The sequence below is a fragment of the Oreochromis aureus genome, linkage group 15 (genome assembly GCF_013358895.1).
Source record: "Oreochromis aureus strain Israel breed Guangdong linkage group 15, ZZ_aureus, whole genome shotgun sequence".
NCBI lineage: Eukaryota > Metazoa > Chordata > Actinopteri > Cichliformes > Cichlidae > Oreochromis > Oreochromis aureus.
Genome location: NC_052956.1, coordinates 38,503,352 through 38,518,144, shown reverse-complemented (window position 1 = coordinate 38,518,144; position 14,793 = coordinate 38,503,352). Strand labels below are relative to the sequence as shown.

Genomic DNA, 14,793 nt, shown 5'->3' with positions numbered 1-14,793 from the left:
ACACTCGAGATTTTAAGTAATCCTATTTGGTGCTAATCTTTAAATACAAGGAAGATATATTAAAAAAGAGGGGGGTGGCCTATAATCCCACCACTGATGTGGGAGATACCATATTGACTACTTTGCTGTGACATGCATAGATTCCCCCTTTTACTCTTGTGCAGCAAAGCGTTTTAGGTCAGACCAGCTTTGCGAGAACCCCTATTTTATTTGCGCTAACATATAGGTGAGCAATGGGAAGCTTTAATTATATGATAAATATGGAGCTTGAAGACTGGATTGATTCTGTGCTTTTTGCAGTCGAGTGTGCCACTTGCAGACCACATGCCGACAGGGCACCCTGGAAGTGACCATTCCCATCCGCGCAGATGGATTACATGTTAATAACAAGCTTAACATATTCTGAATGTCATCCTGCCTGTAGGCCATATGCCAGACATAAGGCTTTTGACATAAATATAAATATGATATATTTAATCTCTTATTTTCATACATCTTGTGATGTGTAGTAGTAGTATACTTTATTTCATTTGAATAAAGGTTTCGTGTGAGCAATTTAACCTTACTCTAACTATTCCACAAATGCTAGTAGCATTGAAGAGAGGTTCACATTTTTACAAACTACAGGCGTATGCTGATGTTTTTTTTTTTTACTATGTCCCCTGTGCTCTGTGCAAAATGCTTTGCATAGTAAGCAAATGATTTCATTAAGGCAAAGGCTTTCTTATCCTTTTTCTGTTTGTAAATCACTTTTCATTCAGAGCTTTGTGCAACTGTGGACTGAGCACTGTCCACACTGTCCATGTTTTTTCACCCTGTCCCATTTTATGTTGATAAAGCTTGTAGACTGCAGTTAATGTATTCAGTTAATTTCCTTTCCAAGGTGGTGGCTTTAATTTAACATTTGACAAAGTAGCATAAATGCTTTTAAATGATTTCTGATGAAGTTATGCTTAACATTTAACTGTTGATGTATTTCAGTACCCTGTGGGCTGACAGCTCCCACACTTGTTCCTCCTCATATGTTGAGGAAGGCGTGAAGCCAGAGTTGGGTCACTGGTTGGAGCTAATTTTAGACCCACAGGCAATTCAAAACTCACTGCGTTCCTGTGAGAATGGGCCACAAATTTAGCCCTCATTATTTTTGGGCAGACAATGTGGTGTCAGTGGTCAGATAGGTAACTAAATAAATGTAATTATACTATATTTGTTTTTTTATACTTTCTGTTTTTTATACTTTCACCGTTAAAATATGCAGTGTCACTCTTAAAGTTTTTCACATGAGCGACATTTATTGAATCCTTCCAACGTATTCTCACAACAAACATTTTCAAAAGCCCATCACAGAACATCGGACTCCTCTGGGAAAATAAACAAACGCATCAAAACTCTTGAAATTCTACAAAGTTTAAAAATATATGGAGTAAAAATTACAAATAGACCCCCCACCGGCACTTAAGGGAGGAAAGTTGTATTGGGGGACTTTCCTTAAGTGATATACAGAAACACAGTAAAGAGTCAAGATTACAGTAAAAGAGAATCAGTTGCGATTGGATTGTTCAGCTTGTCTTGCATTCACATAAGAAAAACAACACGTTGTAAATGTGTATGTATTATATGTGTTTTATATCCCACAGGATGTAAAAGAACGCTTTTACATCCCACGATTCAGTAGCCTGCAGAACAACCTTTAGCAGAACTAACTTGATGTTATCAGGGGATTATTTTTACAGTCATGTGAAAAACGAAATGGAAACCCAAGTACACCCCATAATTTAATAGCTTGCAGAGCCATTTTAGCTGCAACTACTGAAGTCATTGAATTGAAGTAATTGTTTTCTGTATATCTGTCCTCTCCTGAGATAAGGAGAGGACCCAAACGCTTAACTCTTCAAAAAGGCAGTGTGTTTATTTACAGTGAACAACGATAAATGTGCAAGCTCCAGCACTGTGGCTCCCAAGATGATTCCTCCCGAATTCAAGTGCAAACGTGCATGGTGTGAATCGCTGTGGCTCTGCTCCTGTGCAACACTCCGCTCCCAACTCCTAGTGAAAAAAATCCCAAAACACAAACGATGACTAGGTAATCTTTTCGGTAAAGAGGTTTTCAAAAATAGCAAGCCGTGGCTGTACTAACGAGTCAAACTCAACGATCCACTGTCGTCTGAAGCTCAGCTACTTGTTTAAGAAGGGACTCTGGTGCAGACTGTAATCAGCTACACCTGGCAGCAGCTGATGAGCGGCAGGTGTGGCAAGCTCCAGCGCGGGAACGCTTCCGGGATGAACGGCCCTCAGCGCCCAAGCTTCTGGGTCCCGATCGTCCCGTAACAAAACATAAACACAGGGAGGGGAGGAAGGGAGAAACACACAAAACCCCACTCATATAAACAACAGGCAGGCCGACCGGCGGAGAACTGTCACACCATGACAACATCAGTCTCTCACATTGTTGTGGAGGCCTGCTCTTCTTTACAAAGTTGCTTCAAAATCATTGAAGTTTGTGGACATTCATTTCTTGAAGAGACCTTATTCAGTTCTCTTGAGGTCTTATTACATCATGTCAGTCGGCAAATCTCTTTGACTGGGCCATTGCGACACCTAGATTCTTTTTTTTTTTTTTTCAGTCATTCTGTTGCAGATTCGCCTGTATGTTTGGGATTATTGTCCTGTTGCATGAAAGAATTTTGTGCAAGCTGTAGCTGTTTCTTAGATGGCCTCACATCTGACTAGAGAATACTTTGGCATATAGAGGAGCTCATGGTTGTTGGTGGTTTTGGCTGCAAAACAAACCAAATCATGATCCCTCCACCACCATGCTTGAAGTGTTTGTGCCTGATACACTGTGTTTGGTTTTCTTCAAACATGGTGCTGTGCATCATGGCATACATTGTATGGTCTACCTAAAAGACTTTGTTCCAGAAGCTTTATTGTTTGTTCAGATCCAACTTTCCAAACTTAAGCTGTGCTGCCATGTTTTTTTTTTTTAGAGAAAAAAGGCTTTCTCCTGGTTCACAGTTTCCTGCTTAAAAAACATTTGCATTTCATCTGTGATGGAGACACGCTGTAATAGTACAACAGGGCTCCATTCTTAGCCAGTGCCTTCTTCTGAATGCTCGTACATCCGCTGGGGTCCCAATGCTGCCCTAATGGCAAGAAAGAGGGCATACTGTTATGTACATAGAAGAACCTCTGTCTGGAAATCCTGCTCTTTCAGTATAACACAAGGCTAAATTGTGTTTCCCCAGGACTTTCTATTGATTCTGTATTTGATTACTGCTTTCAAGGTGTAGTTTCATGTTAGGCGGGAAGAATATAAAACAAGTCCCTCTGGGATGGAGCACTAGCTGTTGACGGGACTTGTGTAATAGGTGTGACACAACCTTGTCATGTACAAACAGTCTTCTGCTTAAGCTCCGCTTTTCCTTTGACTCACTACCTTCAGACTATTTATGTGGTCTTTGTGGAATCGTTTTTGATATAAAAGAGGTTGTTTTAAAGAGTGATTTGCTGTCATCTTAAAATACTGAGATAATATCCTGTATTGCACGTTCCTCTACGGATAAAGAAAAACTGCAAACCATACCAGCAAAATGCCCCCACAGCAAAACAGAGCCACTGTATGGGTCAAGGATTCAATTGTTTTCCTTTACTTGTCCACTTTGCCTGTGTGGGGAGAAAACCACGGTGTGTAATAGCATGACTACACATTTACCACCTGTGCTGGACAATAAGGGGGAGATTCTGCATAACAATGCCCTGAAAGACAGATATGCATTTGTTGAGCAGCATGAAGAGCTGACTCGCTACAATGAAGCCTTTCTGTGTTGTGTGGCAGGGAGGGAAAGTGCATGAGCTAAGCACCCCCACCAGGTCTGCAGTCATAGGAGCACGGCAAATTCTCAGATGGCCCTTTGGCTCACCCTGTTGGTGAAAATGTGCTACTGCAGCAGAGGATTAAGTGGAAACCACTTTATTACGATTATATGTAGGGACGAATAGTGATTATGTGTGCCTATGCCAAGAGGCACACATATTACTATTCGTCGGATTTATTATTCTTATTATTATTATTATTATTATTTTCCTTTTTCCGCCTGAAATTTTGCAGTGTATCTCGACCGCAGTTTTGAGACAAGCTTCATATATGTTACCTCATTTTGTGCGGCTGGATCTGGAATGGTGTGCTATGACTTTTGGTGTTTATGAATATTATAGTTTTTAAATATTAATATTTTAGTGAAAATTTTCCCAGCTCCTCTGCCAAACAGTTTTGACAATAGGGGTACATATGTTACATCATTTTGTGCGGCTGGAGCTGGCTAGTATGGTGTGACTTTTGGTGTTTATAACTTTTATAGTTTTTGAAATATTTAGATTTTAGTGCAAATTTAGGCCAATTTCTAGGCTCCTGAGAAAGATTCTGCTTTTGGCACCAAAGAAACAGACTTCATTTGTGGTGTGTTGGCTCTCTCTAGTGGTATACCGGGAGTAGTACGCCCTAAGGGTGCCATGCTTGGTGAAAACTACATATCCCACAATTCATAGCATGCCTCTACAGGTCAAACAATGGCGGACACCACTTCGTTTTATATGTCTTTTATTCGTGTTTCTAGGTCACAAAATACACTTTTAAGATATTTTCAGGCGAGAATGTAGGTGTGTAAACTTCAAATATCTGCTCATTTTATCAAGACATCCCATATTAGCGACAATTCTCTTAAGTGTTGCTGATAGCCGGCTAAGAGCTTAGCCTTAACAGCTAAGCGACCCTTCGTGAAAAACCACCCAGGCTTGGCTGATAGTGAGGTGGCTAAAATTTGTTTAATCGCCCGATCGCTCGGCAAGGGTCTGTGTCTTAGGTGGACTTATTTTTCGTTTATATGGGCCGATGATGCTGGTCGATGTGGAAAAATAACTGAGTTGTTTGGTGGTGGAGCTACAACAGAGGGCAGCTATCCACGGTGTGTGACAGAAAGGACATGCCGCGAACGAGACATACAAGGCGGTGAGGCTACCATGGATCGACCGCTGTTTGCAATCGGATGAGGAAAATTGTGGATGAGGAAGCGAAGGCAGGAGCGTGAGGTGAACTGAATTTCAGGTAAGAAGTTATGACCTGCACTCTATTTGGGTCAGATATAAACCGAGTTTAGGTGTAGTTTATTTAGCAACAGCTCTCTTATGTGTTGCTGATAGCTGGCTGGCTACAGCTAGCCGCCGTAGCTGCGCCGCTAAGCTGCGCGGGCGACCTTCGTGAAAAACCACCCAGGCTTGGCTGATAGTGAGGTGGCTAAAATTTGTTTAATCGCCCGATCGCCGGCAAGGGTCTGTGTCTTAGCTGGACTTATTTTTCGCTTATATGGGCCGATGATGCTGGTCGATGTGGAAAAATAACTGAGTTGTTTGGTGGTGGAGCTACAGAGGGCAGCTATCCACTGTGACAGAAAGGACATGCCTGAGGCTACCGCCGATCGACGACCTGTGTTTGCTAACGCGGAGGTCAATCGTGGATCAGGGAAAGCGAAGGCAGGGCGTGAGGTGAACTGAATTTCAGGTAAGAAGTTATGACCTGCACTCTATTTGGGTCAGATATAAACCGAGTTTAGGTGTAGTTTATTTTCGCTGTGCTGACTTTTTCAAATCACCCACAATAACTGTAACCCAGCTGCTGCTAGCACTACGGAGTTTGTATACAGCTGTGTGCGGGCTAAGTTACCGATGTTACCGATGTTGAACTTTATGACAGCCTCCCTGTCATTCTCTCGCCTGTTGAAACTTCAGTCATGAAACTGATCAATGATCGGCTTTTCTCTTGTTTGTTTATCGCGCTAAACAACAGCAGCACGTTTAAGCTTGATCAGCTGTTGTTAGAATTCTTTTGATTTTAATTTCTAGTATCAGCTGATGTTTGCTGGAGCATGAAGATGAAATCAGGAGATGTCCTTACTGAATCATCAGAGCTGAACTGGTGATGGAGAAACAGGTTTACCCTTAGGTGACATGAATGAGTTGAAGGGAAGTTATGAACTGTTTCTGACAGACAAATATACACCAAGCTCCTTTTTTGTGTAGCTGACAGCTGGTAACTGTGCAGGGGCGGATCTAGCAAAGCTTTTGCCAGGGGGCCAGGTAGGGCATTAACAGAGAAAGGTGGACACAAAGATATACTTTTCTTTCTTACTCTCATATAAAATATTTAGCTTTTATTAAATAGTTATCTGAATCTTACAACCAAAGTTTGTATAATAATACACAAGATTGGCTGTAGACCATTGTTCATCATTCAGAACACTGTGTAAAAATAACAAAAACAAAAAGTGAATGCAAAAGTGCATAAATATTTATTTTACGTGTTTGATGTGTGTGGCGGGCGTGGTCTGCAGTGCCGCTGCAGGGGAGGTGGACCCACCTGAGCGGCACCTGCAATCACGCCTCCCGGGCGTAGTCTGTGCTCTCGGCTGTTTTGGGTGTGTGTCGGGCTGTGAGTTGAAAAGCTACAGCCGGCTGTTTGGGTACACCAACCATGTGTGAAAAGTGGTCCATAACGTAATGCTTCAAAGCGTGTTCATGCAAACATTGTCGGATCTGCCGTGGTACAATGGGACTTCTGCTCATGAACCTGTGTGCACAGCGCCTGCAAATCGGCGCTGTAATGGCAACTTCATCTTTACACAAAACTGTAAGCTGTTATCTGTGAAGCATGAGCGGTGTTTGTTTTACCATAGTTCATGGTGGAGAATGGCTGCTCTTCTGAGTTTTGCTCTCTGTAGCTGTATGAATGGCAAACTACACTGAATAGCAGCGGCATAGGCACACATAAAATTTCTTCTGAAATTTTCGCTTTCTAGTTTGTACTTATAATGCTGTCAGTATTTATAAATATGACACATGTGACAAACAGTTATTACAACCTCTAAACCTGATTTTGTTGGTGTTTCTATTCATTACAGAGTCCTTTAAATAGAAATCTGAGGACCGGATTAACAAACCTCTGGCTACTCAGGTCTTAGCCAGGTCTCACTACAGGGGGCCTGTGGCTGCTAAAGAAATGCAGCTGCTGCCATTTTCTGAAGGTTGCTGAGTGTGGTGCATGTATGGAAGAGGTCGCCTAATACTTCTGTGATTAAAAGGAAGGTTTTTTGGTAACAAATATGGTTGTTATGGAGTTGCAATGTATATTTTTTGTAGAAAAGGCTAAATCATGTTTTTTCTAAATCCTGTTTTATATTTTATGTTATAAAATTTAAAAGCTGAACCTTCGTTTTTTTTATGCCTGTGAAATATTTAAAATTTTAGACTGACTGGACTAATAGGATGATTGCCACAAAGTTACTGTTAAATAACACTAAATCCTTTCAAGTGAGTTCAAGTAAAATCAGGCCATCTCGTGGTTTAAAGCCACTGCTACCAGCGAAACAAACGAGCAAAACAACAGAAGGCCTCTTTTTGCTGGATCATCCATCAGTGTGCTGCTGAAATGCCTCACCTGTGACCTTATATGGTAGCAAAAACAAGCCTAGATAGAAAAATCTGTGTCGACATTTTTTTCCATAAGATACAAGGAGGGGAAATTAAGTCATCTAATCATAATTTACAGACATACTTATAAACATATTTATGTGCATATGTATCTTGTTTTTTTTGTTGTTGTTTGAGGATGAAGCAGGTTTTATTACAGTAGCTAATTTTCTAAAAAAGTGTAATTTATAATGTCTGTCATAACTGAAAAATAATTATTATAAATCTTGACTAAAAACACAAAAACCTCTACTATAATTCTTCTTCAAATTAGGAATAAATAACCCTGCAATATTGTGCAGGATAATTAAGAGTAACAGCACTGCATTTGCCTGGGGACTGTGTCTAATTTTCATTTTTTAAAATACTTGCATTAGAGAATGTGTGCACTTTCTGCTTGTATGTTAGTTTAGTTGCATCATATGTGCTTGTCAGCTCCACCCTTGTTCCTGAGGGTTCACGTGACACCAAGGTCTGCTGCTCCTATGGAGATGGTATTCCCTGCCTACTGTACAGAGAGCCAGTACACCACTGGGAGGTGGGGGAAGATTGTCAACAGCACAGCTTGCTTCACTTTATCACCCTGACTCTTTGTTGTTGCTCTCCCTCCCTCTCTGCTGAGCTCACTTTAGTCTCCGTTCGTCCCAGGATCAATGCCGCGTGCTCTCCGCAGGCAGACCAAGAGGCTGACAGTGACGACTACTGAGTGATCAAGCAATGCGATCAGATTGTTTCCTCATTCTAATTTGTCCAGAGGCTGCTGATGGGATCGATAAGGTCGCTTTGCAAGCTAGCCTGTGTGCTTGTGCTCAGCGCTCCTACAGGAGAGTGTGTGCGTGTGTGGACGGTAAACACTGGTCGATAGGAAATGGACTTTTCCGTGTGTTCTCACCACTAGAGGCTACTGTTGATCTCTTTATGAAATGCAGTAGAGACGCCACGAGACGGTGCACTGTAGATGTAGTATCACTAGTTTATGTTTCTTATGATTTATGTGCTCTTTATACAGTGCCATGAATAAGTATTTGCCCCCCTTACCTGATTTCTTAGTGTTTTGCATATTTGTCACACTTACGTTTCAGATCATCAAACAAATTTTAACATTAGACAAAGATAATGCAAGAAAATATAAAACAGTTTTTAAATGATCATTTCATTTATTAAGGGCAAAATGCTATCCAAATCTACCTGCCCTGTGTGACCTATTGACTCAAGAGTCAAATAAAACTTATATGAAAAATTAATTGAGCTAAAAGATCTCAAAAATAAACCGATCTGCCTTCCCAGCAGTGGTTATCCTACCAAAATCACTCTATGAGCACGTCAAAAACTCATCCAGGAGGTCACAAAACAATATCTAAAGAACTGCAGGACTCAGTTGCCTAATTTAAGGTCAGTGTTGATAAATTAACTTTAAGAAAGACTGGAAAAAATGGCCTCCATACAGGATTTCCAAGGCAAAAACCACTGCTGAACAAAAAGAACATCTTGATGATCCACAAGACCTCTGGGAAAATGTTCAGTAGGCTGAGGAGAGTTGAACTTTTTGGAAGGTTTGCTTCTCGTTACATCTGGTGTAAAACTAACACGAGTTCATAAAAAGAAAGTCATAGGTTTTGGAGTCCTTATTTAAATCCAAATGAAATTCTTTGGTGTGACTTTAAACGAGCCTTTCATGCTTGAAAACCCTCAGTTTGGCTGGATTAAAATAATTCTTGCAAATGATATAAAGAAATACATGATATAAAAAAATATTGCAAATGCTTGATTGCAGTTCTTTCTGTCAAGACTGGCCAATCATCAGTGTGCAATTAATTTTTCACATGGAGCCAGGTAGGTTAAGCTTTTTTTTCATCTCAATAAATCATCATTTACAAACTGTATTTTGTATTTACTCGGTTTATCTTATCTAATATTCAAATTTGCTTGATGATCTGAAACATGTAAGTGTGATAAATATGCACAAAAAACAAATCAGGAAGTGGGCAAACATGTTTTTATGGCAAAATATAATATATATCACTATATTTCAAAGACTTATTAACCTGTATCTTGCTAACTTTGCTATGCTGAAAATCATATCAATTTATTTCAAATGTATGCAATATTATATGGAAGCCTGCATTGTCAAAAATGCAACACATAACATTTGCCATAGAAACATATTTCAGTGACAGTTTGCCTTTTAGACTTAATGTTTTGGCACCCCTAATTTTCTTCTCAGTACTGAATCAGCCAAAATTATTTTTTTGAAGCAAGACCCTCAAGAGGTAATGTCATTCTAAAATAGTAATAATGAAAAATTAAAATAAGTAATAAAAAATTAGTTGGTCACAGAAAAACAATCACAGCGTCTTGTTAATTGCCTCAGAACCCTTCACATGTATCACAGAACCTCTTGTGGAGATTAAAACTGTCAGACTATTAGTAATCATCACTGCTGACTCAAAACTCAGCTTCTACAAACTCTCCTTTTTACTTGTGAGAATCACGAGTGGCTGAAATAGTTTGGCTATGAAAAAAGAAGCATCCAAGTTTTTAATCCTATTCTAGTTTTGTTGACATTCAGACTGTAGCCATGATACACTTGGTTATTCATGTGTGGACATTAAAGTACCCAGGCTTAATGGCTGCTATCAAATCTAAAATTTGACAGTCAAATTGGATTTAGCCATTGTATGAGATGATTAGAGTACTTGATCCTTTTTTGTCTGACATATAAAACTATTACAGCCCACGATGAATGAAAATTAAAGAAGTAAAGAAGAGACAAAAGAAACACCCTTCAACAGTGTCACGAGTGCTGATGTTACATTATTTGTCAGACAGAGGGCACTCTGTAGCTTCGCTAATGGCAACGTGTGTTTGGATTTAAGCAGAGTCAGGCAGAACATAAATGAGTAAGACACGACTTATTGTGACAGTACAAAAAAACATTATTTTTAATGTCATATTATCATAGTTAAGAACAGCTACATACCGCAAATGTTAGAATCGATTTACATATTGGCTTTCTCAGTTCTCAAGTACACGAACACAGCGCGATCGTTCTACAGTTGGCACGGCGGTGACCTCGATGACATCTCCGTTCTGGAGTTTTTACTGCCATCCCCTCTTTATTTAGCTGTGATTAATATTTGCAATGGAAATTACACATGACATGAAAAAAATTACACATGATGTAGTAGATTTTTTTTTTTAAGAAAAAAAAGGATAATTTAAAAAAGTATCTTAAGCACTTTGGCAAAATTCGCTTTTAAGCATCATCTGTTTCATTATGTTAAGCACAATCACTACATGACAGAATCACAAGCTTAATCTCTCTCTTAATAAAATAGTATACATGCATGGCTGAATAAAAACAAACAGGTGAGATGTTAGAGTGCTTTTATTTTTATTTTAGTAAACACTCAAAACTTACAATAGACAGCTGCTGGGGTTTGGAAGAGAATTTAACAAATATTTAAAATATAATCGGATGATTTTTGGAGCAGCCTTCGAGATCTCCACGTATTAACATGCTGATTTTGCTCCCGGTGAAAATGTTAACTCCCGAATTTAAATATTTTTAATGTTAGATTTCATTCAGAGTCAGGTGTTTAAATCAGAACAGCACATTTTACATCAGGGGATATGACGGGCGAAATTCAAAACTGACAGCTCTCCAAGTAAGACTTCAATATTAAATAAAACGGTCCAGTTATGAAGCTTAAATTTAATCTTAGCCAGACAGATTTGCTCAGGAACAAATAAAACACTGAAAAAAAACCAACATTACCAAAAGTTATCTAAGTGACTTTTATATCATGTTTAACCTGAGTAGCGAAAGACCGGGGGGTGTTGAAAACGATGTGCTGGGAGTTCGCTGTTCTCGCCGGCTCTAGTGACACTCGACCTCTCCCAGTCTGCTATTGAGCTGATGGGTAACAGACGTCTCCGAAAATGTCAGAGCATTTTTGCAAATATGTGATGTCTTGATAAATCAAGCAGATATTTGAAGTTTACACAGAAAACTGAAAATATCTTAAAAGTTTATTTTGTGACCCAGAAAGAGTAATATTTTAAACTTTTTAGCCACTTTCCTCCGGCATTGCCGCGTTTGAGTTTTGGATGAAATGCATTCTGGGATATTTGGCTGCATGGGAATGCTAACGTGTGAGTGTAGCTCCCGAATCGTGCTCATAAGTGTGGTTAGTTTGACGTGTGATTTACAAAGGTTGTGTTATTTTCTAAATACAGACACCTTCAGTTCAGTTCACTTCAATTTCAATTTCATTCATATTCGACTATTTAAAATTAATTCTCATCTAGAAATGGTTTTCAATTACCAAGTTGTAAGGCTGCATGACACAAGGAATTTTCTGTCCTTTAGTGCACAGAGATGGTACACAACATTTAGATAGCTGGGACACTGAAACTAAGACACATGTAGAAGTATAGATGCCAAAGGATTCGCTAGTAACAACAGTGCAGGTTGATAAATGAATACTCAGCTCGGAATTCTCGGAAATCTGAATTGATACATTTATCTTCAAGTGATACATCAAAGCGCTAACTTTTACGAGGAAACGCTGCCAGGTTTCTTTTAATCTCTATCCAGATAAACGGTAAACGGCCTGGTTCTTATATACTGCTGGTGTATTCACTTTCTCACCATTTCAACCACCGCGTTTCTTTACAAGCAGAAAATGTTCCGAAATGTATAATAGGTGATTACATAATAATAATAATAATAATAACTTTATTTATAAAGTGCTTTCAAACAAAGTGCTGAACAGCTATTTGAAGATAAAAAAAAGATAAATAAATAAAAGCAATACAGAAAAAACAATTCAATTTAAAAACATACATACAGTATCCAGCTTTCCATGTAGTATATGCAAGTTTCTCAAAACCACGATAAGCTCATGCTCAGTGCAACACATAACCAGCAAACCCAAAAAATCAGCTCTGTGTAAGCACACTCAGTGTATTGCTTGTTAATCCATCGCTGGATTAAGTCACACAGATTCACATGTGTGCAGTTTAGATTTTCGAACCACCTGATGCTGCCTTTTTTTTTTTCTTTTTTTTTTACAGTGAGAGCACAGGGACCGCTGAAGTCAAAGGGAAACATAGAAATGCACACAAATAATGCAGGAAATGAAGACTAGTCCAACACGTGTCACTGTGAGGGAACATTACTAATTATCGAGACACTGTGCTACCCGAGCAGCGACCGTTTTAATCTTCGTAATGGTTGATTATATTCAAAAGAGGTTTAAAGACACACTCCCTGACCACAGCCAAATAATAACAGAATTTGGCTGGTGACTGGTGTTAATTTCCCACACAGTTTATAGCCCGGGGCATGTTTTTAACAAACCACTGTAAAGATGCCATCTGTTTGAATGAAGTGACCTCCCAGGCATACAATTAAACCCAGCTGGCACAAGACACAACGAGATGCAGAAAACTCTTTACTTGACATCCACATTAATATTTCACAGTGATTCCAAATAATGGCAATTATTACTGTAGCCATCACACAGCTTTATCTCATTAGTAGTATTGCAGTTTCGCGGCTGTATGGAGTTCTTACTGAACTCTGTCCAGTGTCAGATTGACTGATGTAGCCTGGGTTAGGCCTGTGTGCTGCTGCTGGAGCTGCTTTACATCAAAAAGCACGTCCAATGCGCTCCAGTCGAAAGCACACACTGATCCACGCTGTGCACTGCAGTCACCCTTTGAGCAGTCAACCTACTAGTACTGTTCTGCAGCTGTAAAATATGTTTTTTCTTCTCCTCCACAGGCATTCCTACCCGCTTCCCTCCCCCCGTCCACCCCCTCTCCACCTTTCTCCTCCTGGGGATGTAAATAAGCTGGGGTTGTGCAGACCCTTGAGAAGTCCTCCTGCTCCCGCTCTTCGCAACCACTGCTACCCCCTCTGACTTCCCTGCCCACTCACACTTTGCTGCTGCTGCCGCCGCCGCTGCTGTTTATGCAGCTGAAAGGTGCCAGGGAGATGCTCAGATGATCCATTGGGTCGTTGTGAACCACTTCGTCCACACAGCCCTAGACAGGGAAGACTAACTAGTGTGAGTGTGAGAGAGTCCTTGGGGGTGCTGCGAGCACCCTGTGAGGCCCGCCCACCTGCCAAGCCTGGCAGAAAGCTTGGCTTGTCCCTTTACTCCTCCAACCCCTGAGATGCCCTCCCCTCCCAATGATGGAGGTGAGTAAGAGAGATTCAACTTTTTTTGTGTGTGTGTGCATACACCACCTATAAAAGTACACATTAGCAAAAATACACACGCAAAATAATTTAGGGATCATGATGCATGGAGCTACGCTGAAATAGATGCCTAAATCATTTACATTCGAGCCCCATAAACACACCAGAGTAAATCCCCTGCAGAAATGAGCAAAATATATTAGAAGACTCAGTCTGGAGCACAAGCTGTGACTGTATCTAGCCTTGTTGTATGTTTTCTCCTCCTCCAGAGGATCAAGGAGCGTCCCCCGTGAACAGGCCATCTGTGGGCTCCTACCAGAGCAGCGGGAAGAGGAAGGTGCACACCAAAAAGAAAAAAGGCACCATTACCGCCAACGTCGCTGGCACAAAATATGAAATTGGTATTGTAATTTACTTTCTTGTAATTTATTAGTGAGAAACGTTTGAAATTATTTGACAATAGAAAAAAAAGAGCAAAATAGTCAATAGTAGCTAAAACAGACATACAAACCACTGTCTGGTGTCTGATGAAATCTTCTCTCGTTATAACTGAGGAGCTTGTAAAAGATTCTACTACATTGCGTTTAACGTAGAGCCTCAGAAATTCAAGCGTCTGAATCTTTATTTTGATTAATTCCTTGTGAAAATTTCATTTGTGAGTGAGACCAACAACTCGTGTGTTTCTTCTGCAGGTAGAATTAATGTTCTCTGACAAGGTGAATTTCTATTAATCTCGGAAACAGCCCTCAGTACGGCTTACTCTGTCTGTCAAAACCCCACAAAATCCAATCACAGTGTTTTCTCAACAATAAAATCTAATTTGCCGCGTTGGATTGTTTGAAAGATACCACCTTTACTTAATAGCTTCAGTTAAAACTAAAAGAGTTGCAGTCCAGCAAAACAGTTCTCGAAGAGACAGCTTGGCTTCATATACATGCATAAATCTTTGTTGAGGTAATATAACTTAGAGGTGAGCTTTTTTAGATTGGCTGAAATAGCATTGTAAGCATTCCTCCCATGTTCAATATACTGTGTGGCAGCAGGGCTCTCAGGGGTGAACTACA

At 40.0% G+C, this 14,793-nt stretch overlaps 1 protein-coding gene across 2 annotated transcripts in view; it reads left to right on the top strand.

Annotated features, from left to right (window-relative positions):
• The window catches only part of ttll7 (tubulin tyrosine ligase-like family, member 7), a 92,052-nt gene that overhangs the window by 600 nt on the left and 76,659 nt on the right, over window positions 1–14,793 (top strand). For both annotated transcript variants that reach the window (XM_039599058.1, XM_039599059.1), the window contains exons 2-3: window positions 13,310–13,729; window positions 13,999–14,130. In XM_039599058.1, the coding sequence (XP_039454992.1) occupies window positions 13,705–13,729; window positions 13,999–14,130 (157 nt within the window). In that variant the 5' untranslated portion in view covers window positions 13,310–13,704. The remainder of the gene's footprint in view (window positions 1–13,309; window positions 13,730–13,998; window positions 14,131–14,793) is intronic.